The sequence below is a fragment of the Phaseolus vulgaris genome, chromosome 1 (genome assembly GCF_051622355.1).
Source record: "Phaseolus vulgaris cultivar YP4 chromosome 1, ASM5162235v1, whole genome shotgun sequence".
NCBI classification, from domain to species: Eukaryota; Viridiplantae; Streptophyta; class Magnoliopsida; order Fabales; family Fabaceae; genus Phaseolus; species Phaseolus vulgaris.
The window spans coordinates 52126624-52154077 of NC_143498.1; the positions used below are offsets into that span (position 1 = coordinate 52126624).

At 29.5% G+C, this 27454-nt stretch overlaps 2 protein-coding genes across 2 annotated transcripts; one reads left to right on the forward strand and one right to left on the reverse strand.

Annotated features, from left to right (window-relative positions):
• Positions 1–2227: 2227 nt before the first annotated feature.
• On the reverse strand, positions 2228–5999 carry LOC137814954 (glutamine synthetase PR-1). Its single transcript, XM_068617932.2, has 12 exons — positions 5805–5999; positions 4915–4954; positions 4716–4819; positions 4544–4592; positions 4172–4278; positions 3997–4084; positions 3743–3871; positions 3532–3606; positions 3397–3450; positions 3217–3254; positions 2958–3117; positions 2228–2666 (listed from the first exon to the last, which is right to left on the reverse strand). Exons 1-12 carry the CDS (start codon positions 5876–5878, stop codon positions 2514–2516), a joined length of 1071 nt encoding a protein of 356 aa, XP_068474033.2. The 5' UTR covers positions 5879–5999; the 3' UTR covers positions 2228–2513.
• Positions 6000–19022: 13023 nt separating this feature from the next.
• EMB2656 (ARM repeat superfamily protein) lies at positions 19023–25618 on the forward strand. Its single transcript, XM_068617910.2, has 12 exons — positions 19023–19465; positions 19714–19917; positions 20396–20541; positions 20638–20906; positions 21285–21382; positions 21982–22129; positions 22205–22644; positions 23168–23682; positions 23776–23836; positions 23956–24234; positions 24645–24906; positions 25111–25618. Exons 1-12 carry the CDS (start codon positions 19088–19090, stop codon positions 25422–25424), a joined length of 3114 nt encoding a protein of 1037 aa, XP_068474011.2. The 5' UTR covers positions 19023–19087; the 3' UTR covers positions 25425–25618.
• Positions 25619–27454: the final 1836 nt, after the last annotated feature.

The following is a 27454-nucleotide window of genomic DNA, read 5'->3' on the forward strand; positions in this document are numbered from 1 at the left end:
ATAAAAAAATATCTCATGTTTTATTATTTAAATATTTTTTAAAGAAAGGGTAAATTTGTAAACTTATATTTTACGCATTTAAAAAAAATAAAAATATCTTTACAACCATCATATCACTCACAAACTTGAATAAACTTTTCTCACAAATTCACTCTATTATATCCTAATCTAAACAACCTCACTTTCTTTACACTTTCCTCTCAAATCACTCCAAATCCACTCCCTCAAATCCTCTTCCCAATCCAAACACAGCCTACAAGTTGACCGAATTTGAAAAGAAATAATTGGGTTTAGCCATGTTGTTTAGTTGCTTCTAATCTCATAACAACAAATCAAACTAATGGTGGTTATTGGTGGTGTTAAAGTTAATGGTTGAGATAAGTTTTTGCAATGTTTTTTCTAGTGTTGATTGTGTTTTAGTTGTTATTTTTTAAGTCATAAAATTTTAAAAGAAAAAAATTGACGAAGTGCAAAAATAGAATATAAAACTAAAAAAAAAAATTGCATTGGGAACATCGAATATATAATAGCTCTCATACACATGATGAAATCGACTTTTCATAATTAATATAAAGATGCATAGATAAGGTAAAAAGATGAAAAAAAGATTTATTTTATTTATGTGATTTAATTTTGAGTTTTTTTTTCTAAAAGACCTAAATAAAGACAATTAGAAATAATAATGATGTGAGATTAATGTTTTTGATCTACCACGTGCGTATTATTATAAAAAAAAGTTAATTTACATTTTAAAGCATTAAGTACTCACTAAATATAATTGAATATAATTTTCTTAGAAAAATACCTGATTTCACATTTAAAAGAAGATAAATTAAATGTATACACTAAATAAACTATATTAAACTTAATAATTAAAAAAAATTATACATACAATTTCCATGAGGTAGGGTGTTAAAACTGTAATACCAATTCTTGTTAGATACATGATAAGGGTAGTTTTTTTTTTGCAATAAGACAAAATAGGCTCTTTCTCATATTTTGAGCAACAAGACGAGGAGGTTTACAAATGAGGTGAATATATGGATGGGTGAAGTTTTGAGGCTATTTTGTTGCACAATATTTATCCAAATCTGGAAGGTTGTAAAATAATAAGAAATGCAGAGGACAAATAGGTTTTAAAAGGTTTAATGAAAACACGTCACATAACCTAGATCATCTTTACCTAAACATATATTAATGTTTTATTTATATTAGGAACTGGATTCGAGATAATTTGAAGAAAAATTGCGAAAAAAATAATGTTGTTAGGATTAAGGTAAATAGAATGGAAGTTGAAAAAAAAAGTTATAAAAATCTATGTGATGTGATTGAAATTGTATATTTTTTAAATTGATAAAAAAATAAAATTATAACTTTTTCTTTATCTTTAAAAATGGTTAAAAATTAAATTTGATTAATTTATTTGTGGATTATAGTTATTTGTAATTCATACATTATTTTTATAGTGTAAGAATTAACTTTGGAAAAATACTAAATGATGTGAAATTGTCGAAACATAATTATGAGTATCAAAAAAATTATTTGATTTAATTAAAAAGTAAATAATTGTGTAAAAGATTTGAATTTGAGTAAAAAAATAGAATTAGAGTGTGGATTTAGGCTAGAACTAAAGTTAGGATTTAAGGTAAGATTAAGAATATGGTTAGAGTCAGAATTTGTTGTAGAGTTAAGGTTAAGATTAGAGTTAAGGTTAAGATTAGTATACCATAAGCCGATTACCCAATTCTCTCTAAATAATGATTAAAACTAAAGACAAGTTAAAGATAATAAAGCGTGATTAAAGGGATATTGGGCCTATTTAATTTTTAAAAATAAAATAGAAGTCATGATAATACAATAAAGTAATGTAATTAATAATATGTTTTCAAATGGCCAAAAACATTCATTAACCATTATTCGAGGCCATAAAAACTTTTTTCTTTTCCTTTCAAATGTATTTATTAAAAATATATAATGATGGGGATGCATTTTCATTATAATAATGTATCACAGTATCTTTACCCGTCAATAACTATGAATTCTTCTTTCATTTTACCTCTAAACTACAACCAATTTTATTATTTCTCAAAAAATACCTACCATTGATAATAAGGAATTTTTCACCACTTTTTTTCATAAACTGATATTGTTATAACACATTCACTAAGAACACGGTTGAGGAGACTTGAAAAAAAAACTGCATTTTTAGCTCACAGATAAAATTATATACCAGGGGAATACACTTTCATATATTATTATGATTATTAATGATATTATTATTATTATAACAATAGGAAAACATGGGAAAGAAATGGAAAGCAATGAAGAATCCTTGGTAGTTAGTTGTACCAACCAACAAGGCTCCAAGCAGAGAGCGAACCACAGCAATTACCACAAATCCAAATCCTAAAAAGTAAGAGGTGAAAAATAAAGGACCAAATCCTACTTAGAAAAGCACAAGTAGTAGTGTTCCTTGTTTCATCCGAAAGGAAGAGACAAAGTGCAGGTGTTGCTCATGGCTTCCACAGAATGGTTGTGTCTGCAATCATGGAAGTGACAACATAGGGGTCCATGTTAGAAGCAGGTCTCCTGTCCTCAAAGTAACCCTTCCCTGCTTTCTCTGTGTCCCTCCCAACTCTAATAGAAGCTCCACGGTTTGCAACTCCCTGAACAATCACCACACCAAATATGATTCAATTTTGTTTATAAATTCCTCTCATGTGTTAAAAACTAGTGAATAAAGAAAGTGTTGATAAAATACATTTGTTACCTTGAAAGTTAAAAGAAAGTGACATTTGTTATTAAAAATGAAAACAAAAAACATGTTCTAGAAGGGGTCCCTGTGTCGTTTTTTGTGTACAGAGGGTCCATAATGCTTGGTCTCACATCGAAAAATGTGTGAAATGAAAGGCAGAGGAACCAAAAGAGCATAGTATGGTGTTCTTTTTGTTGCTTACCCATAGGAAGGTGTTGATGTCGGCAGTTTCGTGTCGTCCTGTCAGACGGCGTTCATTGCCTTCTCCATAAGCAGCGATATGCTCCTTGTGCCTCTTCCCCAATTTCTGTATAGCTGATTTGATTTCTTCATAGCCACCATCGTTTCTCATGGTCTTGGTGCTGCAAAAGTATAATACTGTTCCTATTAATATTATTAATTCGATGGACTCAGTGATGTAGTTTTAATTTTGTCCTATTTGATCAAGTAACCAAGGTTACCTGTAGTTGGTGTGAGCACCAGCACCATTCCAATCACCCTGATTTTGACATTAGTCAACAACTCAATATCATTTCAAAAAAGTAAATGAAAAAAGAAAACTTTTACTCTCACCATGCATGCCCATTAAACTCAAGAAATAATTTTATGGCCTAAGATTTTTGAAGGGAGAAAATGTTAACCTTGATTGGCTTGGGGTCAAAGGAAAGCACCACACCAGCAACCTCAGTGATCCTCTGTTAGTACCATAAGAAAGAAAGTTAGTTGAATTGATGAGATGGGTAGAGTAAGACCAGTACTAGTCACGTGCTACCTACCTCCAAGATGTAACGAGCTACCCACAACTCGTCACCAGCTGAGATCCCAACTGCAGGTCCAACTTGGAATTCCCACTACATACACATGATTGATGCTCAATATATAAGAAATCAAATTAGATTGGAGAAAGCAAACACAAGCTCAAAGTGTGAAGGGTGATCAATGATGTGTACGAAAAATAGTGCATAATTTATACTAATTTGAACTTACCTGACCAGGCATCACCTCTCCATTAATTCCACTGATGTTGATGCCAGCATAGACACAGGCTTTGTAATGTGCGTCAACAATGTCACGCCCAAAAGCCTTGTCAGCACCAACACCACAATAGTAAGGTCCCTGTTCAACAAATAAAACAGCAATGTTAGTCCCAATATGTTTGAACATTGATCATTTGAGTAAATGTGTGAAATGGAGAAGTAACTATCCTAAGACTAAAAACGTCAATGAAAGTGAGTACTCACCTGAGGTCCAGGGAAACCACCAACAGGCCACCCAACAGGCCAGTTCACTTCTTTCTGCAACAAGGTGTATTCCTGCTCAATACCGTACCTAATAAAGAACCATGCAACAACAAATAGTCAGAAAGAGAAAAATAGAAATGGTTACTAGAAACAGCAATGGAAAAACAATATATACCAGGGTTCTTCAGCAACAACATCAGGATTGCTGAATATCTTGGCAGCATTGTGCCTCTTGTTAGTGGGAATGGGTTCTCCAGCTGGAGTGTAAGCATCACACATAACCTAGATTGGAAAACAAAGAGGATTACACCAAGGAACAATTTGAAAGTAATTTAATTATGATACAGTGACTATATAAAGAATTTTTATACTGCTACCCGATTACAAGTTATACACAGTAAAATTGTTGAGTTTTGGTTATTAACTACTACAAAAACCATATCCAAAGTAATTTCTGGAAAGTCATTGGTGTGAAAATTCTCCCCTTCACAGTATCAAAACTAAACTTACAACAAAAACCAAGTTCTATGTGCAAAAAGAAACTCACCAAGATATTGTTACCCCTTCTGAATGGATCCTTGAAAATGGCTTGTGGGCTGTATGGAATCAAACCCAAATAAGTAAAGAATACAATATCAATAAAATGGAAAACAAAAAAAATTCAAATTGCGCATTGGTTAAGGAAAAAGGTGATTAACTAAGATGGTTAAAAACCATACTATATAATCACTTCACTGTCTTGTCCAGGGGCTTGACCTGTGCTGGAACCATCATAGTTCCACTTAGGCAGCTCTGAAGGGTTCTTAACTGGTCCTGGGAGAGTCTATATACCAAATCCATTTTACATTTGGGTTAGTAAACAGAAAACATGCAAATACAAAAAAAAAAAAAATCAGCTTGCTACATAGAGTGAATTACCCTTGCTTTGCTCCTTAGATCCAATCCTGATCCACCGATCCTACCATAGTAAAAATAAAATGTTACAAATCATCAGTGAAAAATTTGTATAAAAGCTAGTTTCAAATTAATTCCAAACAAAAGAGCAAGCTCATCTTTGAAGCGATCAAATACTGAATAAAGTCAAACAACATAATAGTCACCAAAAGACAGAGTAAAGTAAACGTCTTAGATTCAGAACACCCCCACAAAGTAAGCATAAACTATCCCCAACAAATATTGAACAGGGGGGCGAAACATCGAGAGAGAATACAATATATCACATAAACAAGATTATATGAAACATAATAAGGAACACCAACAAGAGGGAGAGGGGGAAAAAGGGAAATCATTGGAGAAAGTATTCTCCTTCTTGCAATATTTAAGTTCATGAGATATCAAGAATTCAGGTCAAAAGTTTCCAAGGTGGTTTTTAAAGGGGATGAAACAAAATCATGTATTGTAGAGTAGAACAGAGTGATGGATCCAATAAAAGATATTTTCTTCCTCACATGGAAGATATAACAATACTCTTCCAGACACAGTTGAACACTAAAAGCTAAAGTTCAAGAACAGAAATTCAAAACATTGGTTGATCATGCCATCCGAGACAAGTCCATTCAGCTGGACCCAATTCTCAACGCTGATCATACAAAGGATCGGTAAAAATAAGTCACGCCCACCATGAGAAACATTTCACCCCAAAAAACGTTTCTTGTAACGTAAAAACATGCAGGTAACAACAGACTCGAATATTTCACACGTTGTCATGTGTGTTCTTGTTCGTACGTACAGAACAACCAACCAGAACAACAAACTTTCTCTGTGCGTGAGAGATATATAAAGAGAGATAGACAGAGACAGGGGCTAACCATATGTACTCTGCGATGACCTTCTCGGTGGTGTCGGAGAGGTTAAGGTTGATGAGATCTGAGAGCAGCGACATGGTAGAAATGAAGAGACGAAGAAACAAGGAAAGACCCTTCTTCACAGAAAAAAAAAATCTCTCTTTCTCTCTCTCTCTCTCCTTTTCTCTCTGAATCCTGAGATTCAACTCGTACGTGAGCACAAGAATAGAGAAGGTGTGTGGGATTTTATAGTGGGTTGTTCTTGTTCCCCTACAACATTGTACTCCCTCAGATTCAATACGTAATTCACTCTAAAAAAGGCCTTTTTAATTCATTTCCACCCTAAACTTTAACTCTATTATGCTTATTTCTTTTAGATTCATCAAAAGAAAAACATTATTTGGTAAAGAAACAATTATTCAAATGACATGATCAAGATACTCATTAAGATCATGGATTTTTAATATGTAACAGCACAGATTTACAATGAACCATGTGGGAATATTTAATGTTTTTGTTTTTTATTATAGATATAATCATAACTATGATCATATTAGGTGGAATTACTAAACTTTCGTTAAATAATAAATAGTCCAAATGGCATGGCCGTTTCAAAAGTGCGTTTGGCAGAAGAATCAAATTGCTGGGGTCCACCAACCCTTCACCGGGTACTGCTTCTTCTGGTTTTCCTTTTATTTATTTATTTAATTATTGTGTCATGCAGTAGGTACTTTAAGGCCTCTTCCTAAAAATATGTATTTTTTCATTCATCATATCTAACCTGAAATTTTTTTATATCTCCTTGTTTCATTTTTATAATATTATACTTTATTACTTTAATATAAGCATTAGATTCTATAAAAGATACTTTCATATGTAAATTTTATTTTAAATTATTGTCATAGCTTATTTTTAAAGTCAAATGAATACTAAAATAATAATTATTATTATTATATACATGTGTGTATCATTCTCTTAAAATATAAATTCAGATAATTAAAGAGATTTTTTTCCAATTTCAAAATATATTTGATAAAAATACCTTAAAAATAATAAATTTGTTAAAAATATCTATCGGATAGAGTCGTTGTGTATAATATTATCTTTATTTATAAAAAAATGTACTTTTAGTCTTTAAAAAAATTAAATCGATTAATGATTTAGGTTTTCAGTCAAATATTAATTATTCTGCTTTTAGTTTTTCCTGTAGATAAATTAAAAGCAATATCTATATTTTTAATTGATAAAAACAATACATTTTAGAGATATTTAATTTTTTTTAGTAAATTTATTTTAATAAGTACATAATTATTATTTTGTTGTGTGCAAAAGTTACAAACGAAAATCATTAAATAGAATCTAAATTTATAAAAAAATAATAATTAGTTGTTATAGTGATTAAATTAAATATTATTTTAAATATCAATCTATAAATTATTGATCGATAATAGAAATCAATAATTTTGTTAGTCTTTAAAATTATCTTTAATTTAGTTAATATAACAACTAATTTTATTTTTAAAATTAATTTTTATTTAATAATTTTCTTGTAGTGATAAGTAAGTATGATTTTCTTTTCTACTAGTTTCTTAAGAAGAGTTTGATTTTGAAAATTATGAACAGTTAGCTTATCATTTAAAAAAAAACATAGAGAATTTTTAAAAAAAAAATGTAAATAATTATTTTGTATTATAAGCTTTTTAACCTAAACAATTTCTACTCCACAGATAACTGATTATATCAAACAAATATAATTTGATATTTATCTCTTTGAAAAGAGGGTTATACACTTCACATAATATAAAAGAATGATAACTAATACTTAACAAGTTATGATTGAAAGTAGACTCTGTTCTTTATAATTAAAATGTTATTTTAGTCTTTTTGCTTGTGGAAAAAACAATATAAAACATCATCATACACCATTGTCAACATTCTTAAGAAGAATAGTCGAAAGCACAGACAAGTTTAACAACGAAGGATTGAATTAGTCTACTGCCACTATCTGGAGAAGATGAATAGTAGTACTCATACCTGTTAAATTCAATATTTGAAAATGTAAGTTTTTCCAAACTCTAGAATATCATAATCTTAGAATTGTCTTTCATTCAAATTAAATTTTTAAAGTTAATGAATTTTAACCATCGCCTTCATACATTGAAATAACTTTTTGTTGTAAAATTAAATTATATAAAAAATAATTTTCTGAAATATAAAAAAAAAAAGTTTTAAAGTTAATGTGCCACTTTTTAAATAAAATAATTAAAAAATTGAATTACAATTTTTGTAATTTTTTTTTTTTACACTTATATTTATTGATTTATAAAAATTTAAAAGTAAAACCAAAATTATATTCCGTCTTTGACGTTTAAAAAATATATTAAGAAATAAATTTTAAATATAGTTCAACTTTATAATTTTTAAGATAAACTATAATTTGATTTTAATATCAAATTATATTAAGAAGTAAAGTGTAAATTACTCAATCTTATAAAATTAACTTGCATTTGAAATATTGTAATCTTATAAAATTAACTTGCATTCGATATATTATGAAATATTTTAATATTTTGTAGAAAGAAATTTTTAACCTAATAAATTGATAATTACAATGGAAACATGTTAAGAGTAATCTTTTAGGTGATGCATAGAGGAGACTACAACATTAAAACAAAAATTATAACTTCTAGAAATAATTCATATGGTGATATAAAAATATTAATTCAATTTATATTTTTGAATGACTGTGAACAATTTAAGAAAAACAAATGTAATCGAATTTGAGCACACTTTAATAAAATAACTATAAAATTCAATTAACATAAAATTTGATGTTTTTAATGTAAAATTTTCTCTATTTTTTTATAGTGTTTTAAGTTTTTCTTTTTCTCCTTTTTTTTAAGATCTTCACTTAGTTTCCTATCACTTATTAGATTAAATCCTTCACTCTTTTAAATTGAACTAAATATTTTTTACTCTAATGTTTTTTCTCTATTTAAGTTTGAAATGAATATTGGTCTAATCAGTTAAAAAAATTACTTGAAATTTTGTTGTATTTTATTATGTAGTTTTATAGGTCTAAGAGTTTATTGGTTGTTTAATGTATTTATTGAAGTTTTAGTACTTTTTAGGTGAGAGAGATTATTTAAAAAATTTGATCATGTTAATCTTAGATTGAAATTGAGGGTAGAAATAAAAAGACATGGTGCTTGCATGATTAGTTTTTGAATAGTGAATTAAATGAGATTTTGAGATGATTTGTAGCTTATTAAACTGATAAATGTTTGGATAATATGATAACAGTTATTTGTAGTACTCTTGAATTGACTTTGAATTGCATTTAAAATTTGTATGATCATCTAAATGCAGTTAATTTTTTTAGTTAATTTTTTACAAAATATATGAAAATTTGACAATTTAACTTAGTTTACTATAAATAGTTACGATTAAATAATATTAAGTTACTGTTTTAAACTTATCATGTGCTTAATAACTAATTTGGAGAACATTAAAATTTAAACAAGTTTTCATAAAACCTCTAATGATAGAATTTTTTTTAACAGATTCCATCCAGAATCTCAAAAGTTATTCTTGGGTCTGAATTACCTTAATTAAACTTAACAAATTTGCTTAGTCAATTAAAAAATTTCTTGTATTGGTTTATTTATTTAAATAATTTTGATATTTATGATTTAAATTTTCTTTAGTGGAATTATGAGTACGTTTAAAATGTTTTTACAAAATTATAAATTTGAATAAATGATTAATACTGTAGATAACTATGATTTAAATGATATGATTTACATATATAAAATATTAAATCACACTTATGAAATGACACGTAAAGATTAATTGAATTATTATTAATTGAATTTGTGCATTGAATAATATGACTTGTATATAGAGAGAATGTTTTCATTCCTGATTTAAACAGCATAGGTGAATATATTGTGGGAAGTTGAAAAATAATTTATTGCACATCTTTAATGTTAATAATTTTATATATCAATTTAATGCATTAAACTCTAAAATATACTTAAATGGTAAGTACACATGCATGTTACTATATAATAAAACTTACTTAATATAAATATTTTATAAGTTACAAGCAGATATTAAGTTAAAAATTCATATCTGATAAGATATTGTGTATATCTATCAAGTGTCTTATGAAATAGTATTAACTTTTAATGTGTTATTGAATGAACTATATAAAAATATCTTAGAATATAATATTATTATTTAAATTCAAATAATTTTTATTCTTTTTAACTTTTTTATTCGTTTACCTATTGTAATTGTATTATGTATACATAAATTCAACTGTAAGAAAAATCAAAATAATTTGATTTATTTTTTAAAACAAAACAAATATATCTTTAAGTGATATTTTATAAACAATACTGCATACAAAATAACATGAATATAATTTTAGATTGTCAGTTTCCATAACCTTGGAGACATACCTTATCATTAGATTAAGTGTGAAGTTTTTTTTTTTTATTAAAACTGAAGAGATTAAATAAAATATAAGTTAATTATGAGTAAATAGGTGTAAGAGACAAAAAAAAAAATACATTAATTTACAAATTTTCATTAAAACTGAAGTGGAATATAGGAATATATCCACAAGTAATAACAGGTTTACCAATAATGAGGTGTAAGATTAATTATTTCAGCACCAAATAATCAATGCTACATCATTCTCATCCTTACTTTTAAAAAGGTTTTATCTTTCATATCTTTTTTACTGATTTTTATATATATATATATATGTACTTTTTTACTTATTTTTTATGTGGGAAAAAAAAATAGAAAGAAAAAATCTACATATAGAATGTTATCTCTAATAGACTTATTTTCTTTGTTGGTAGGACAGTTACTTAATTTATATATTTATTTGTTTGAGAAAAAAAATATAACTTTAGATGAAAAGTGATGAGAAAGAGAAAAGTGGGTCCCTGAGATAAAAGCAAACACAAGGGCACTGTGTCGTGTAGTGTTCCTAAGCATTGGGAATTTAGATTTTTAAGTTTTGGTATGTGCACGTGATTGTACGGCTAAGGACGCCACACCCAACGAGGTTTTTACCGGCACGTGTCCGGTGTTACAACTGGCACCTGCTTTATAAAGACCAACATTAATGAATATAAAAGAAGAAGCGCGTGGAATCAGAGTGTCTCGAGATTCTCACCCAATTAAAACTATCTAAAGTAACCTTTTTTTGCTAATCAAACACTAAAGTCTAAAAAGGCTTTTTTTTTTTCTTTAACCCAAATTATCTTAAGTTTTTAATGAAAAAATAAATAAAATGTAAGTGATTATGGTGTTGTGGCAGACAAGAGAACTATGGTGGAATATTGCTGCTCACACTTCTACCTATTTCATGCAATTAGAATATAGGTTTAGCTTTTATTAGAGTGAAAATTGAAAAATTCTCATAATTGGATTTACCTTGTAAATTATCAAAATGTAAACAAAAAAAGTTCTCAATGAAATCCCTAATAATTAATTAAAATTAAATAAAATTATCAGAATATAAGTCATTTTGCATGTGGAATATTTGTCATGCAAACTCAACAGAATCTCATTAGTGATGGAAAGGGTAAGATGGTGAGATTTGTAAATAAGTACATAAAAATGTATTTATAATGACTATGGAATTTAGTTTTATAATTATTTTTTCATATTTTTTATTGTTTATTCGTGAGAATTGAAAGAATTAGTATTGTATAATTACTATCATAATTTTTCTAGATAAAAATGTAAATTTTTAAAAGCATACATATTTTATTCTAATTTTATATTTTATATTTCTCATAATTGGAATTTTATATGTTCTAAAAGTTTTCATTATTTCATTGTTTAAAAATTCATCTTAACTAAAGTATTTAGCTTTTAAAGAACAACACTTTACATTCTATCACTAAAAAAATAGGTAAATTTAACATTACATCATTATTATTCACGGATCTTTATCTATATATAAATTTTATAATACTCACAAATTTTATCCACGAATTTATATTCGTGGATAAATTTAATATTATTATTAATATAAATATTTTTATTAATTTTATTAATAATATTAATATTTATATTATTATTATAATATTATAAAAATTAATAATATTAACAACATTCATAATATTAATAATATTCACTATATAAATAATCTTAATAATTTCCATAATATAAATAATATTAATTATATTCATAATATTATTATAATATGAATAAATATAAATAATAATAATAATAACTAATATTCATAAATAATAATTATAAATAATAATCATAAATAATAAAAAAATATAAAAAGAATAATAAAAACAAATTAAAGAAAGATATGCAAAAATTATCTAAGGATTTACCTACTCGGAGTTGATATGTATTACTTACATACTTAAGTTGGTGGATATTACTTACAAATCCAAATGAGTAGATAATACCTACACACTAAAGTTTGTGGGTATTGCATACGAACTATATTTAATATTACTTATGGCTTAAAGTTGATAGATATTATTTACGGACTAAAGTTGGTAAGTATGCATACTATTAACATTATAAAATTAATAATATTACTAATATTAATAATAATAATATTATATATATAATATTTATTAATACTATTAATAATATTAATGGTATTGATAATATTATTAGTATTGTCTCGGTACGGCTAATATAGTTTCACATTGCTAGGAGTCGAGACGAATTTAAATAAACCTTCCTCCATTCATTCTTGAAAACGCCTTCTAAGAATAAAACTGTGACGGAACACTGATGTTCAAAATAAATAATATCTCGAATATAGTGATTGATCATAACAATACTATCTCTCGAACCTGAGATTGAAACAAGTAATGATATTATTTTTCATTAAATTAAATTCAATTTTTCCTTTAGTATATTGCTTATTGTTATTCAAGAACACTTCTCTCCTGACTCGTCTTCTTTCCCTGGTTACTTTATTACTTTGAATTAAGAAGCAGTCGAGTGTTTATTGATCACTAGCACAAGTTGAATACCATTTTACAGTTACTCACTTTTTTTTTTTTTACTTAAATCATTTTGCTTAAATTTTTCGGTGTTCATCAACACCCATACATCTCTATTTTGTAATAATTAAACTATTCTAAATCATGAGTTGTATAAAACTTATATATATATATACATATATTTATATAAATGTTTAATTATAAAGAAAAGTATTTACGGTCATCAATCACAAATTTTTATTTAAAAAAAAACAATTAATGTTTTAAATCTCCACAAAATAAAATTGTTCCATTAAAAGGTTTGTTGAACTGAAAATATATATAAAAGAATGATATAAACATACATATATTGCTCGACATAATAATTGTTCCATTATTTTTTGTTCTAAGTTGTGTTCTTTAATATATATAAAAAAGCATCTTTATGGCATTTGACCAAATTACATCCACACAAAAAGATTTGAGTGTACGACAAAGATTACCCACCACCAACACTGAGCAGTATTTTCCTTCTAGATTTCTACAGGAAGCCAGGGTAATAGAAACTTCATTGGAAAAATTAGAAAGAAAGACATAGACAAAACCAAATGTAAACCAACCATAATAATTTTGAAGGCATTAAATAAATGAACATATTTTTGAAATATTTAAAAATAAAATAAAAAAACATTTTTTAAAACTTATTTAATATATAAATTATAACAGCTGTTATAATTGAACACATTCTTTATCGTGTTTATCAAGTTGCTAAAGTATATCTCCACTTTAGAGAGGTGGTAGTACGCGCATGGCAAAGTATGTCATGCACTGCATGGAGTGTTGTTAATTTCGTATTCACTTTTCAATTATTCTTTTTTTGAGTAAGTACGTCATCATATTTTCTAATATGTAATTTTATAGGTTGATATTATTTTGTAGGAACTTTATACTTTTACATAATCTTCCTCGTGACTTTCAATTTTAAATATTTTTCAGATAGTAATTAATTTTATTAAAATATCCAAAATTTGTTACTACTTTTTAATGTTTTAAGAGATCACTTTAAAATTTTTACAGGTAAACATATTTTATAATATATAAATATGTAAATTTTCTACTCGAGATAAGAATAAGAATGTTTCAGATTTTTCTGATAACAAAGTTTTAATACTTTTTTATACTAACAAATATATAAAAAAATTATATTTAATTAGATAGACACTTCCTTATATATATAATTAATTTAATAAAATTAATGAAATATTAGGTTTTAAATGTATCTAATTAACTACAATTTAATCTTTCCACTAAATTTTTGGCGTCGTCAAAATATAGTTTTTAATATTTTAAAATATATTAAAAAAATAATAGTATATTTCTAAAGATAGATAACACCAAAAAAATAAGAAAAAAATAATTCGGACTCAATATCAAACTCTCACTACAAATAACTTTGCATACTTTAATCATTAACATTCTTAGTTCCTCAAATTATTTGAGAACATGAAGGTTTTTTTTTTTTGATAGAAAACTTGATTATGCTTTATTCTCTGAAGATTGATGATGTGAAGAGAAAAAAAGAAAATATTTGAATATTATTATGAAAAACAAAAATTATAATCTATATGTACAATTATTTTGTAAATGATTGATTATGTATGTCCTATAATGAAATTATATAGTGACAAAAAAAACACATCATCCTTGCTTATCTGGAACAAAACTAGAACATCGAAAGTAAACAAAAGCTAAAAATTTTAAAAATTATCTCAGTCTATCAATTTTAAAAAAAAAAATCTTAACTATTAAATTTTAGAAACTGTTTTTTTTTTATATATTTTTTCTGAGATTAAATACGCTTTAAAAGGAAACAGATTAAACCCTAAAAGTCTTTAATTAGTTGATTCACAGTATGTAACCGAAGTTATTACTATTGATTCGGGTCAACCGAGGATAATATAACGAATCAACGTAACGTGTGTGTATAAATATATATATATATATATATATATATTTATTATTATTATTTTGGGATGAAAATGGACCTTTTAGTTTTTTTATTCAAGTTGACGCTTGTGAATAATTTTTGTGGCATGGTGTAAACGTCATGTATTTTAATTAAAAATATTTTATATGGGTCAATTTGCAATATAGTTATTTATTGGATACTGCAAGCAAAATTTGATTTTATTCATGAGAAGAATCATATATAATTATAGTAGCACCAATGTAAACTGAAAAATTAATTCAGATTTTCAGGAAAAACTCTAAAGTATTTTTAGAAGTGAAATTGCTAAAGCAATTTATGTGATTAAAAAGGTTTTGATTAGAAAGAGGAGGAATTTTGAGGACAGAATGAAAGTGTTGAAGATATGGGAAGATATTTCTCAGTTAAATTTAATGATAAAATGCTGTATACAATTGTTCAGAGTACTTTTCTTTGTCAACTGCGAGTAATTTGTATTCTTCAAATCTTAAAATATGTAAAACCTCATGCTAACATACGTTGAAACATTGGTTCTCTTAATGTTATTTGGTTGTCTTCAAAGGACACAATTGTTCATCTTTCTGATGTGAATTATTCCATTGTCATTGAGCTTCTATTATTGTTAATTTGACAATAACATAAATTACTTTAAAATGTATTTGCTGCGTCTAGTCCTAACATCACATAATTTTTTAGTTATCAATCAAAGAATATACTAGTACGAATTAGTAGACTTGCATGAACTTGCCCATTAGTTGCTTCTTCTTTCAAAACTACCTTAAATAAATTAAAACCACCATTTGAATCTAAGTAAATTATATGATCCACGCCCAATAAACTAACGATGGAATCATGTGTTTGTTTATTTTTTTTGTATGAAAAAATAAAATGTATGCCGTTGAAGAATGTAAGAATCTCTTAGACGTTAGATGCAACATGATTGTGGACTTCTTTTTGAGGATCACCATTTAAAAAAGAGATTGACTTTCTTTAAGAGAAAAACGAGTGAATATTTTTCTATAGATTGATGACGAAAGTGATGATGAAAGGATGAGAAAGAGAAACATAATATAATTCCTTAATTACGTAAAAAATATGAGAGAAAGCAGCTGGCTAACTAATAGTTCAATGCTTCCATTAATATTGTCATCATTTATGTTTTCTTTTTTCCACAACTAAATATGAGGACATTACTAAAAGTATACGCTTGAATAATTTTTTCATACTTTTCAAGAAAGGATATTTTCTTTTTATAAAATCGAGATTGTACTTCTTATATTATTGAGTTTTACAAATTCTTTGTTATTTATGTTATTTTTTTAACAGACCTTATATATACCGCGTGTGTTATATTGGTGTTATCTGTCACAAAGGTTAAGCAACACAAGGAAGGTTGTTGCAATGTAGTATGGGTCATGGAAATCGGAATACAATATATATAAATATGAAAAGTCTTTATTTTTATAGGTGATGTAGGATCTCTAACACATCTCCTCATGGTCAAATCTATGAACTCGTATGTAATACTATATATTATGAGTGGTCCGATAGTAGGTGACTTGATATATAAATGTTCTTATTTCTAGTTGAAGTAGGATTTCCAACACCCCCTCATGCCGAAACCTTTCAGCTCGTGCGTGTAATTTTTGTGAAAAAGAAAGACCTTTCAACTCGTGCGTGAAACTATACATTTTTGAGTGGTCTAATAACAACCTGATAAAAAAAAACCTAACTCAATATCATATTACGAAGTGAACCTTAAACCTAACTCAATCTTATAAAATCGATTCATAAATGAGATTTGCATTCACTTTATGTATTATGAAATATTTTTATTTATAGTCGATATGTGATTACAATATTTTATAAACTAAAATTAGCTTATATACAAATTAATCTATAAATTTTTTTAATATAATTTTTAAAAACTTTATGCATAACTTTGTTCAAACATATATATTTTTTAAATTGTTTTAAGAAGTAGATATCTTTAAATGAATTTTATTTTAAAAATCAAACGTTCGATAAGATATTGAATAAACTCAGTTATTTTTAGTCTATTTGTTACATGTTAATCCATTAATCTCGTTTACAATCTGAGACAGTGTGTTTTACAGACAAATTCTGACACACAGTTATCAAACATAGATTTGTTTAAGTATATACACTGTTATATATAGTTTATTGGCAACAGCAATCGAATACCATTGGTGTGAAATAAAGAATGTATTTTGAACAGAAAAGAAAAATAATTGATCATATGTTAGTTGGCCTCTCATTTTTTTTCTATCTGGTTATATTGTTGTTATTATTGGCTAGGTCAACATTGAGAATGACGCTGTGAACATAGCTAGCAGCATAGAATAGAACTAGAGCGAGACCATTCATTGTTTGTTGTCTTTATTCATGTTTGTTACTGTGCAGAAAATCAAAGAACTAATGTTGGTTTTTCTTTCCGACTATTAATATCCTCTTATATCACTTAAAATTGAGATTAATCACTTAAAATTGATATTAATGATAATTTATATATTTATTTCACTTTCTATTTAAATACATTTTATCCTTAAAATGGTAATGAATAATTAATTTTCAAAACATTCAAATATAATGATTGAATTTAACAATGTTATTTTTCGAATTTGAGTTCAGAATGTTGAAAATCCCACATCGACTAGAGATAAAGACATTTCATAATATATAAATGGGTGCAAACCTCATTCCATGAGTCGGTTTTATGGAGTTGAGTTAGGCTTAAAACCCACTTCTTAACACAGAATAATTTTCATTTTCGAATACAAAAGCTTTGGGTATGTATGCCTAAAGCATTGAAAGCACCAAATGGCTTTGTTCTTATCATTGTTGATGAAAAAAAATATAGAAAAAACTTGGGGAGTTGGAGGTGACGAGGGGCCAAAATTATATGTAGCAGATGATAGTGGCTTCTGCTCCTGTTATTGTTATTGGAGTTCTAAATTATGTGGCATCTAGTGCCAATTTGCCAATGCCAGCTTTTGTTCTTGTGTCCATCTACTATGTGTGTTTCACTCTTTTCACATTTTTTTTATTTAATGCTATATTTCTTAGTTCTTAAGTTAAAGAGGATGTTTTATTTATTTATTAGTAATATTAATGTTTTTCGGTGAATACAAATTTGAAAAAGTTTAAAATTATTTTTTGAAATTTCTTAGAAAAGTTATTAAACTCTAAACAAGTTAATCTTAATACATTTCCAAGAAAGCAATAGACTTATATGGCTAAACTAGTAAAACATAAAAAAGTCAATTTTTGTTTTTCATAAACCAAACTTTCTTTATACCTAGTTATTGCTAACCAGATTCCCATAGAACATATTCTACTACTGAAAATGTTATCCGGTATCTGTAGCCAATTGAAAGTAAAATTTACGAGTGTGTGGATCATGGACCATTAAAAAAAGTATCATTTTGGATAAAGCTCATCTACAAAGCATACCTTTTTAATGTGAATTATAAAAAAAAGATGTAAATGAGTTTGTGAATTGTAAACAACCTAGTAGGGGCATATCTACCTGGTTAATATCATCATGCACATTTTAAATGATTAAATCAGTGACAGCTATATCATCATTCATTTTAAATATTTAACTCCTGTTCAAATCTCAAGAACAGACGAGTTAGAAACTGTCCTACTTCTTAGATATTTGGGATTAATGTATAATAAAATTATCATATTGTTAATACGAGGGAATACAAAAATTAAATAAACTGAAATTTACGATTTTTAATTAATTTTAACTTGTTAAAAAATTAAACTTAATCAATAATGAAAACTACACTTACAAGTTTTGTTTCAGAATATATTATTAACTTTGTCTTTGCAACAGTTCAATAAATGATACAAGGATTTTGGAGATGAATTCATATGTGAATTGAATTCAATATGTGTATAAAAAAATATGCAAAGATTTAGTAGCATTTGGGTTAATGTTAGCTAACAATGGTATACATTTAAGATTTGTCATCATTGGATTTTCCTTGATCATAATAAAATTAAACCAATTTGACCTTACACGTAATTTTTTGATTGAAGGAAAGTCTACAAAATCTGTATACTTTTTTGTATATATATTATTTTTAAAATTTTGAGCAAAGATAAGTTGATCTAATTATGAAGAAAGTAACTGTAATAGTGAACTTTAGTATAAGGGACATATATTGTATGAGGCCCATGCTGATTTAGGCCCAAAAACAAGTCGGACTCTAACTCCCGCTCAAATTCAAAAATCAAAACGCGATGATTGAGATTCAGTTCAGAGTTCAGAATTCATCCACACGCGCATTCGCTTCATCTTTGCCATGGCCGTTCAAGAGGAGAAAGTCATGGAGGAGAACGGCACGGAGGAAGCGAAGCGATTGATGCTGAAGATTGCGGCGATTCTCGATGAGGCTCGAACATCATACGCCACGCACAACCGAAAGCTCAAGGAACTGTCACTCCTCCGATCCAAATCCTCTTCTTCTTCGCTCTTCTTTTCCGCCTTCTCCAGAACCCTAACTCCTCTCTTCGACTTCCAGAGGCGCCTTGCCTCCGTTGAACGCGTCGTATCCTTCGTCTCTGCCCTCGCCGCTTCCGCCTCCGACGAGTTCCTCGATAACTTCCTCAAGTTCCTCCTAGCTGCCGCTACGGCATCCAACAAAACCGCCAGGTTCCGAGCCTGCCAGATCGTCTCCGAGGTAACGAATTCTCACAATTTCCGAGCAATATTTAATCTCTGATTTTGCTGCATATTACTGAATTTTATTCATATTAGTATATTTTGCAACATGAAATTTTACGAAATCAGCGACTGCAGTGATGGTTTTATGAATTCTGATACTGAGGTAAAAAATGCTTACAATCTAGGTTTATGATTACAAGGAAGGTGAGAGTGTACATTGATTGTTGAAATTAGAGTTAATATCTCGGATTTGTTGAATTGTAGATAATATTGCGGCTTCCAGATGATGCAGAAGTGAGCAATGAGCTATGGGATGAGGTGATAGAGTGGATGATGGTGAGGGTACGAGACAAGATCCCTGTGGTGCGTACTTTTGCGGTTAGAGCGCTTTCACGCTTTGTGAACGACTCTGTGAATAGTGACATCCTTGATTTGTTACTCGAGGTGCTCCTTTTGGAACAGAATGCAGTGAGTGTTACAATTAGATCATGTCGATTTCTTTTTGTTTCCTACTTCGATCTGGATCAATTGTGTGGTTTTCTGTTCAGGATTTTAATAGGTTTCTATTATAATAGGTGCAAGTTCTACTGAGGGTTTTACACGAAAGTATCATATTATGTTGACATTAATTAGCATGGCTTTGCATTGTATACGGCCATACCATTATTTGAGAGCCTGCACCTTTATGGTTATTTGGGTACACTAAATTTTGATTTTCTGTTATTTCGTTGGTTTGACTATAAGGGATATGTATCTTATGATTTTGACTAAAATCATATTGTGTTCGTCGACATTTACTTTTCTTTTTAATCTAATTACGGAGTCTCGGATCTTATGTCTTGTCTTTGAATGGAAAATGTCTGTACTGAACATTTAGGATTGTTGGTGTGTGTGTGTGTATTCAGAGACGTATTATTTCCGTTATTAATTTTGAAATGGCATGCAGGATGTTCGGAAGATGATTGTGCTATCTTTGCCACCTTCTACTGCAACCGCTCAAGTTATCATTGATTGTACTTTGGATGTGAGTGAATCTGTACGCAAAGCAGCGTACTGTGTTCTAGCTAATAAGTTTCCTCTACAAAGCTTAAGGTAAGTTGTCCGAATCTTTCTTCTATCATTTTTCCAGTGGCAATTTACTGAAATACCCCGGCTAATATTTTCCATTTCATTTCCCTGTTTCTGTAGCATTAAACTCAGGACAGTAATTCTTCGGAGAGGACTTGCTGATCGATCTCTTGCTGTCTCAAAGGAATGTTTTAAACTATTGAAAGATGAATGGCTTACGAAGTGTTGTAATGGTGATCCTGTAGAACTTTTGAAGTATCTTGATGTTGAAACCTATGAATCAGTTAGTGAGTCTGTCATGGAGGCACTTCTTAAAGGTGGTTTAATAAAACTACAGAATGGTTCAAGTATCCAGCAGTACATATCGTCAAATGGTGACAGGACAGAAGGTTAGTAAGCGTTTGCAGTTTGAACGGTTTTTTATTTCTTTTACTTTTGAGTGGTGGTAAATGTTACTTAATATAGATCGATGATATATCCTGTTTGTATGGTGCTAAACATTTAACTAATTTCGTATATTCGACTTCTTAATATTTCACAAGCACGAGCTTAAAAAGCAAACAAAAAGACTTATAGGAATTTTCTGCGTGACTGTGTTCCTTCAGTTTTGTAGTGTGACAACTTAAGATATTTTATTCCCTCCAGAAAAATAGTTTCTTGATTGCTACAACAAGAAGTTGACCTATTTTTTTACCTGCTAGGTGGGAATAAAGGTTAAACTGGCTCTGTTTTGTAGCATACTTTATTGTTTTCCATTTTAATTGTAGGAGATACGGTTGATTGCCCACTAAGCATTCAGCTGATGGAAGCTGAGGCTGCTCTTTACTGGAGGACTGTTTGCAAGCATTTACAGTCTGAAGCGCACGTGAGTAAAATCCTATTTTCATATTTAGGGTTTAGTGTTCGTCTATAAGTTCAACCCCGGAAAAAGAGTGTATCCTGTTTTTTCTCACATTGTTTACTATGGAATAGGGTCTGAATGAATGCAATAATTAGAGCAAAGCGGACACAAGATGTCAAAATTAACGCTGCTATGTTAGTAGTATTAAGCAACGTAGGCTAGCGTCAATAATTTCTGCAAAATGCAGTTTATCTAGATTATGTGTTTGCCCTCCAATGTGCTTATTTCAACCTCCTCAAGATCTTTATCGGTCAGCATCATGGTATGCTTTCCGTGAATTTCTGGTAGTGTTTCTTATTTTTCAAAAAGAGAAAAGGATAAAGTTTCCATCTCTAATATGAATAAAGGTACATTTATAATTCTCCTATCACATCAATGTTTATCTTACTGGTACAGAGAATAGGCTATTAAGAAATTATAAAATAAGAGTGATTTTCTTATCAAAATTCTGATCTCCTAGTTTCATCATGCGCTTATATTTTACCACTTGGAATCTAATTTGCAATTATTAGGGTTTATTCTTTGTTTTTATACCACTAAGGATTATGAATTTACTCCAATAGGCAAAAGGTTCTGATGCTGCAGCAACAATGGGCACTGAAGCACAAGTATATGCGGCAGAAGCATCAGATAAAAATGACCTTTTAGAAAAAATTCTTCCCACAACAGTTAGTGAATATATTGAATTGGTCAGAGCTCATACAAATGTTGGTGAGTGTTTATGTGGATAACTCTGATACACACCAAAAGCGTTTTGTATATACTTAAGTAATCGAATATTTTCAGGATCAAACCATCGCTTTGCGAGTCGTCAGCTGCTTTTGCTTGGTGCAATGTTTGATTTTTCCGATGCTACGAATAGAAAGGATGCTGGTGCATTTCTGCATGAGCTTATATGCAAGTGTCCTGAGCATGAGGATGACGATGAAGGGAATATTGTTGTTCTTGGAGACGGATTAAGTTTTGGTGGAGACAATGATTGGGCTGAAGCTGTTGCCAGTTTGGCCAAGAAAGTTCATGCTGCTGCTGGTGAATTTGAAGAAGTTGTTCTTGAAATCATTAAAAAGCTCGCCCAACCTTGCAAGGAGAGAACAGCAAATCATGTGCAGTGGATGCACAGCCTTTCTCTAACTGGTCTTTTGCTAAAAAATGCAAAATCACTGCGAAAACTTCAGGGCAAGGCTATTACGCCTGATGAGCTACTCCAAACCTTACTACTTCCTGGGGTAAAAATTGTTGCATCCCTCCCTATTGTTTTCAGGGCTTTAGTTAACTTTATTTGTGTATTAGCAAATTTTAGCATATTTATTTTGACAAGAATTTATTCTTGCACCATCAAATATTTGTTGAAAACCTCACCAATCTATATCATGGGGCGAAAATTCAGAAAAATGTGATTCATAGCTACGTAATAAATATATTGATTTATCCAGTCTTGAACAGTTATTAAATGTCTCATTTATTGATGTAATTCCATCGCTACGGTTCCTTATGGCTAGGTGAATTCTGATAATAATGAAGTTGACAGATTGATATGAAAACAGACTAATTATCAAGGAAACTTAGAAATGATATATAAGCAAATACCTTTTCGTTTTGATTCAATATAGGCTAATACATAGATGCACCACACTATGCCTTTTGCTATTTAGAAAACGGCTTGATGAGAGTCAAATCAGCCCATACTGGTACATGCTTGAGGGTCATTGATTACTAATTGTTTATTGGTGTGGGAAATGAAATGCGCAGGTGAAACAATCTCACTTGGATGTGCAAAGGATTGCAGTCAGATGCCTTGGCCTTTTTGGACTTTTGGAAAGGAAACCAAGTGCAGAACTTTTGAAACAGTTGAGGATTTCATATATTAAGGGGCCACATTCAATCAGTACAGAGGCTTGTAAAGCATTAATTGATCTTGTAATGTGGCATGGTCCTGAAGAAGTTGACAAGGTGTTAAAGCTCAATATTCCATGCCAAATAAACAGTGAGAAGTCGACCTTTTGTCCTGTGAACTTTTCTGATTCAGAAGAGGATTTAGATGTGGAGACGCTTGATATCTTATATGGAGGCTTTGAAAATGCTGATTGGGCGAGTCCTTTGCCTAGCAACGAAGATGAGTGCGTGCATGCTATACTTGGAGAGGGATTTGCGAAAATTCTTCTCCTAAGTGACAACTATCCAAGTTTACCGATTTCTTTGCATCCTGTTCTTTTATCAAAACTCATTTACTTGTATTTCAGTGACGTGTCGGAACACTTGCACAGGTGAGATCTGTTCATTTCCTCCTCGTCCATGTTTGAACTATTCTTTCTCTGTACTAGCGGCACATGAGATTTAATCTGTCTCTTATCGACCAGGTTGAAGCAATGCTTGTCTGTTTTCTTTGAGCTTTACCCATGTCTCTCAGCCAATCATAAGGCAAGTGTTTCTGATATCCTATTTTCTGTGTATTACATTGTCTACCATTCTTAGTTTTTACTCTTTTTTTAATTGAAATGTCAGTTAACGCCTTAATTGTTTTATTTCCAAAAATACAGAGGTGCATAGCGAAGAGTTTCATTCCAGTAATGCGTTCAATGTGGCCAGGAATTTTTGGCAATTATGCTGGTTCTCCTTTTACGGTGTCTCAGATGCGAAAGCGTGCTGTTCAAGCTTCCCGTTTTATGCTTCAGATGGTGCAAATTCACTTGTACGTTAAAGAGACTCAACCTGACTGTGAAAGTACTGACACGGAACAGCCACAAGTCATAGATAAATGTGCAGAACTTCCATTTGAATGTGGTGAGGAGGGGCTTGCACTACGCATAGCCGTAGAGGTAATCCTCAAAGTTTTGAAGTTATTTAATTGAACGCTAATACTTGTTATTTATTTTTTTCACCCCGCAATTGGTACAGTATACAAAGGCTTCACCTTGCTATGAATCGACAGTGGCAGTACTAGCTATTCCGATTTATTTGCTATGTTCTGAATTTGACACATAAACTACATTTCATAAGCATTCATTGCATACAAACGTCAGTGGACACTATAGTCTGAAAATTAAATTAATGAGCATATTCAAATCTTTTACCCAAGTTATTTACAGTGTTGAAGAAAAATTTCACTAAATGGTTGTGATCTGCATGGATTTAGATAGTTAACAATTAAATGAGAATATTGCATGATTCACATTTAATGAAAGATTATTGTTTTCTCTTTTCGCTTCTTAACCTGTGTTTTCTTAAGGTGGCGAGCTTTCAATCGAAGAAGACAGCTGCTGAGAAGGCTTACGTGTCGGCTTTATGTAGAACACTTGTTTTGCTTCATTTTCGGATATCAGAACAAGGGCCAATAAAATTTATGAGGAAGCTTATTTATCGCGTGGTTGAATGTGTATCTTCAGAGAAAGACCTGGTTAAAGAATTGAAACGTATGTCTGAGCGTCTTAGGACAGTTGATAGCCAACCAGATCAGGAATTGTTGCAAGATGATGTTAATCTTATTTTGGGTAATTCTTTAATTTTCTCTTCAAATATGTTTTTAAAAGGAATGCAGTATTTGGAAGTCAATTTTAATCTTAAATTCGTTGTATAATCAACATTCATTTGCCCATGGTATATCTTTTTAAACCAATGATTTTGGTCCTTGTGCATTGTTGTCCTTTAAAAACCTTTTTTACTGCTGATGTATTTGTTCTCTTACCTTATTGAAGGGAAATTGGAACTTGACTGCGACCTGGATTTGGATGGCCCTGTTTCAATGCCTCAAACACCAGCTGCACCCCTGACTAGACCAATACGTTCCAGGAGAAGGGTAAGGATTGAGGAAGAAAGTTCTGACGAAGAATTACCTTCTGTGGTTCCTACCACCCATCATACTGTGAAAAGTCGCTCAGTGAGAGCAAGCAAAACCGCAGCAATTAACAAAATGTCTTCTGCTGGTAGATCGCTCAAAATTGACGAAATGGGTGAACTAGTGGAAGAAGACTCTGATGTGACATCTGACGATTCTTGTGCATCCGATTAGTACTGTCAATATGTACCTGACATGATACATCTAATAGTCTTTACTTTGTTAACATCATGTTGTTGTATTGTTTCAATACTTAGGTTGCAGGTTATGTACATAAGAGTGCATAAATAGTTTAGCTTGCATTTAATTGTAAGTCAGAGTATATAACAGTACTAGTATCGCAATGAAATTCTTGTGTTTAGGAATTACTTCGTTGGTTTTCTTTTATGTTATTGTTTTGTGATATGAAATGTTGTAGGTAGTTCCATGGCATTGCTTATGCAAATAGTGTACAAATTATTTAAAGCTTCATTTCTAGGCTAACTATCTCCTACAGAGAACAAAAAACTTAGACTAACTGGATTGGTCTCAAGAAGATAAAGTTATCAAAATTATAATTCATAGTTTTCTACCTCAGTCTTAGGAACACTTTTTTTAACATATTCATGTGCATTCTTTAATTCAAATGTTAGATTAATAGAATGTTTAGAGGTGAGATTTCAATTGCAAAGTATGATCGTCAATTGAATTTTTTCCTTTATAGAATCATATAAAGAATGTATTGAGTGTGAAAGTTACATTGTATATGTTTTAAACTTAACTGTCTATTGATTGATATTTTTTTCATATCTAGGTTATTTTTTAGAGAAGATAAATCGCGTTACTTTGAAAGGAATTTTTGATAAAATGATTTTATTCAATAACTTAAATAATATTATTCACCCTTATTTCTAAAATAATATAGCTATATTACTTTTTTATTTAGTATTAATACCCTTTCAGAAAATGTGATTTTCATCAGTTCTATTTCTTACTTCAATTAAATATCAATTAGATTATTCATGTCATGTTTTGTAAAGTTGAACGATTTAATATAATATGATTTATACGTTTGAACACTATATTATGGCAATTATGAATTTTTCTAACAATTTTCAAATGTAAATTATGAGATGATTTTTAATCTAACCGTGTATTTTGAAATAAATTACTCATCAGAATGTTATCAAGTGCTGTAAGAATAAAACTTTATGTGACATTTTAATTATAATAATTATAATATAATATTGTGATGTTTTTATTACCACCATACCATAATTAACCCAATTCTCATTCATTCTACACTCCAATAATAATCTAATAATTGGTGATTGAGTACGTGACGGAATTGTCTGCATAACACGCTGTGTGTGTAGCTAAAGACAAAGTGAAGCTACAAGTTACATAGTTAAATTATAGTTTTGTGTTTTAACCTGTTTAGTTTCTTTAAACAACGTTAGTTGTTTTAAGTTGGAAGAAAGAAAAGTTGCAGAGTACTATAGCTGAATCCAAATATGAATGCAGTAGCAGCAGGATTATAATTTAATGCAGCTTTAAGGTGAATGGACCGAATTGAAGTACCCATGATGCAGTGGTCCCATTTAATAATGTATGTCGATGTTCCACAGATGTTAAACACCCAAAAATAATCACAATATTTAAAATTTCTTTTTAAGGTAGCAGAAGTTGGGCAAAAGATCCTCAAAAGAAGTTAGCTAAACCCTTTCATACTGGTGGTCGATGTCATGGAGAGCACATCCAAACCCCATAAAAAGGGTACCTTTGTTCCACAGATGTTAAACACCCAAAAATAATCACAATATTTAAAATTTCTTTTTAAGGTAGCAGAAGTTGGGCAAAAGATCCTCAAAAGAAGTTAGCTAAACCCTTTCATACTGGTGGTCGATGTCATGGAGAGCACATCCAAACCCCATAAAAAGGGTACCTTTGTTCCACAGATGTTAAACACCCAAAAATAATCACAATATTTAAAATTTCTTTTTAAGGTAGCAGAAGTTGGGCAAAAGATCCTCAAAAGAAGTTAGCTAAACCCTTTCATACTGGTGGTCGATGTCATGGAGAGCACATCCAAACCCCATAAAAAGGGTACCTTTGTTCCACAGATGTTAAACACCCAAAAATAATCACAATATTTAAAATTTCTTTTTAAGGTAGCAGAAGTTGGGCAAAAGATCCTCAAAAGAAGTTAGCTAAACCCTTTCATA

What these genes read in the sequence shown, in the direction of transcription:
- LOC137814954 (XM_068617932.2), bottom strand. Translation starts at nt 5,878, where the DNA reads ATGTCGCTGCTCTCAGATCTCATCAACCTTAACCTCTCCGACACCACC. An exon ending in GACAGTGAAGTGATTATATA is followed by an intron (nt 4,593 to 4,715) that starts GTATGGTTTTTA and finishes GATTCCATACAG; the next exon opens with CCCACAAGCCATTTTCAAGG. An exon ending in GAGAGGTGATGCCTGGTCAG is followed by an intron (nt 3,607 to 3,742) that starts GTAAGTTCAAAT and finishes ATGTGTATGTAG; the next exon opens with TGGGAATTCCAAGTTGGACC.
- EMB2656 (XM_068617910.2), top strand. Translation starts at nt 19,088, where the DNA reads ATGGCCGTTCAAGAGGAGAAAGTCATGGAGGAGAACGGCACGGAGGAA. An exon ending in GTGTCGGAACACTTGCACAG is followed by an intron (nt 23,683 to 23,775) that starts GTGAGATCTGTT and finishes CTTATCGACCAG; the next exon opens with GTTGAAGCAATGCTTGTCTG. An exon ending in TGATGTTAATCTTATTTTGG is followed by an intron (nt 24,907 to 25,110) that starts GTAATTCTTTAA and finishes ACCTTATTGAAG; the next exon opens with GGAAATTGGAACTTGACTGC.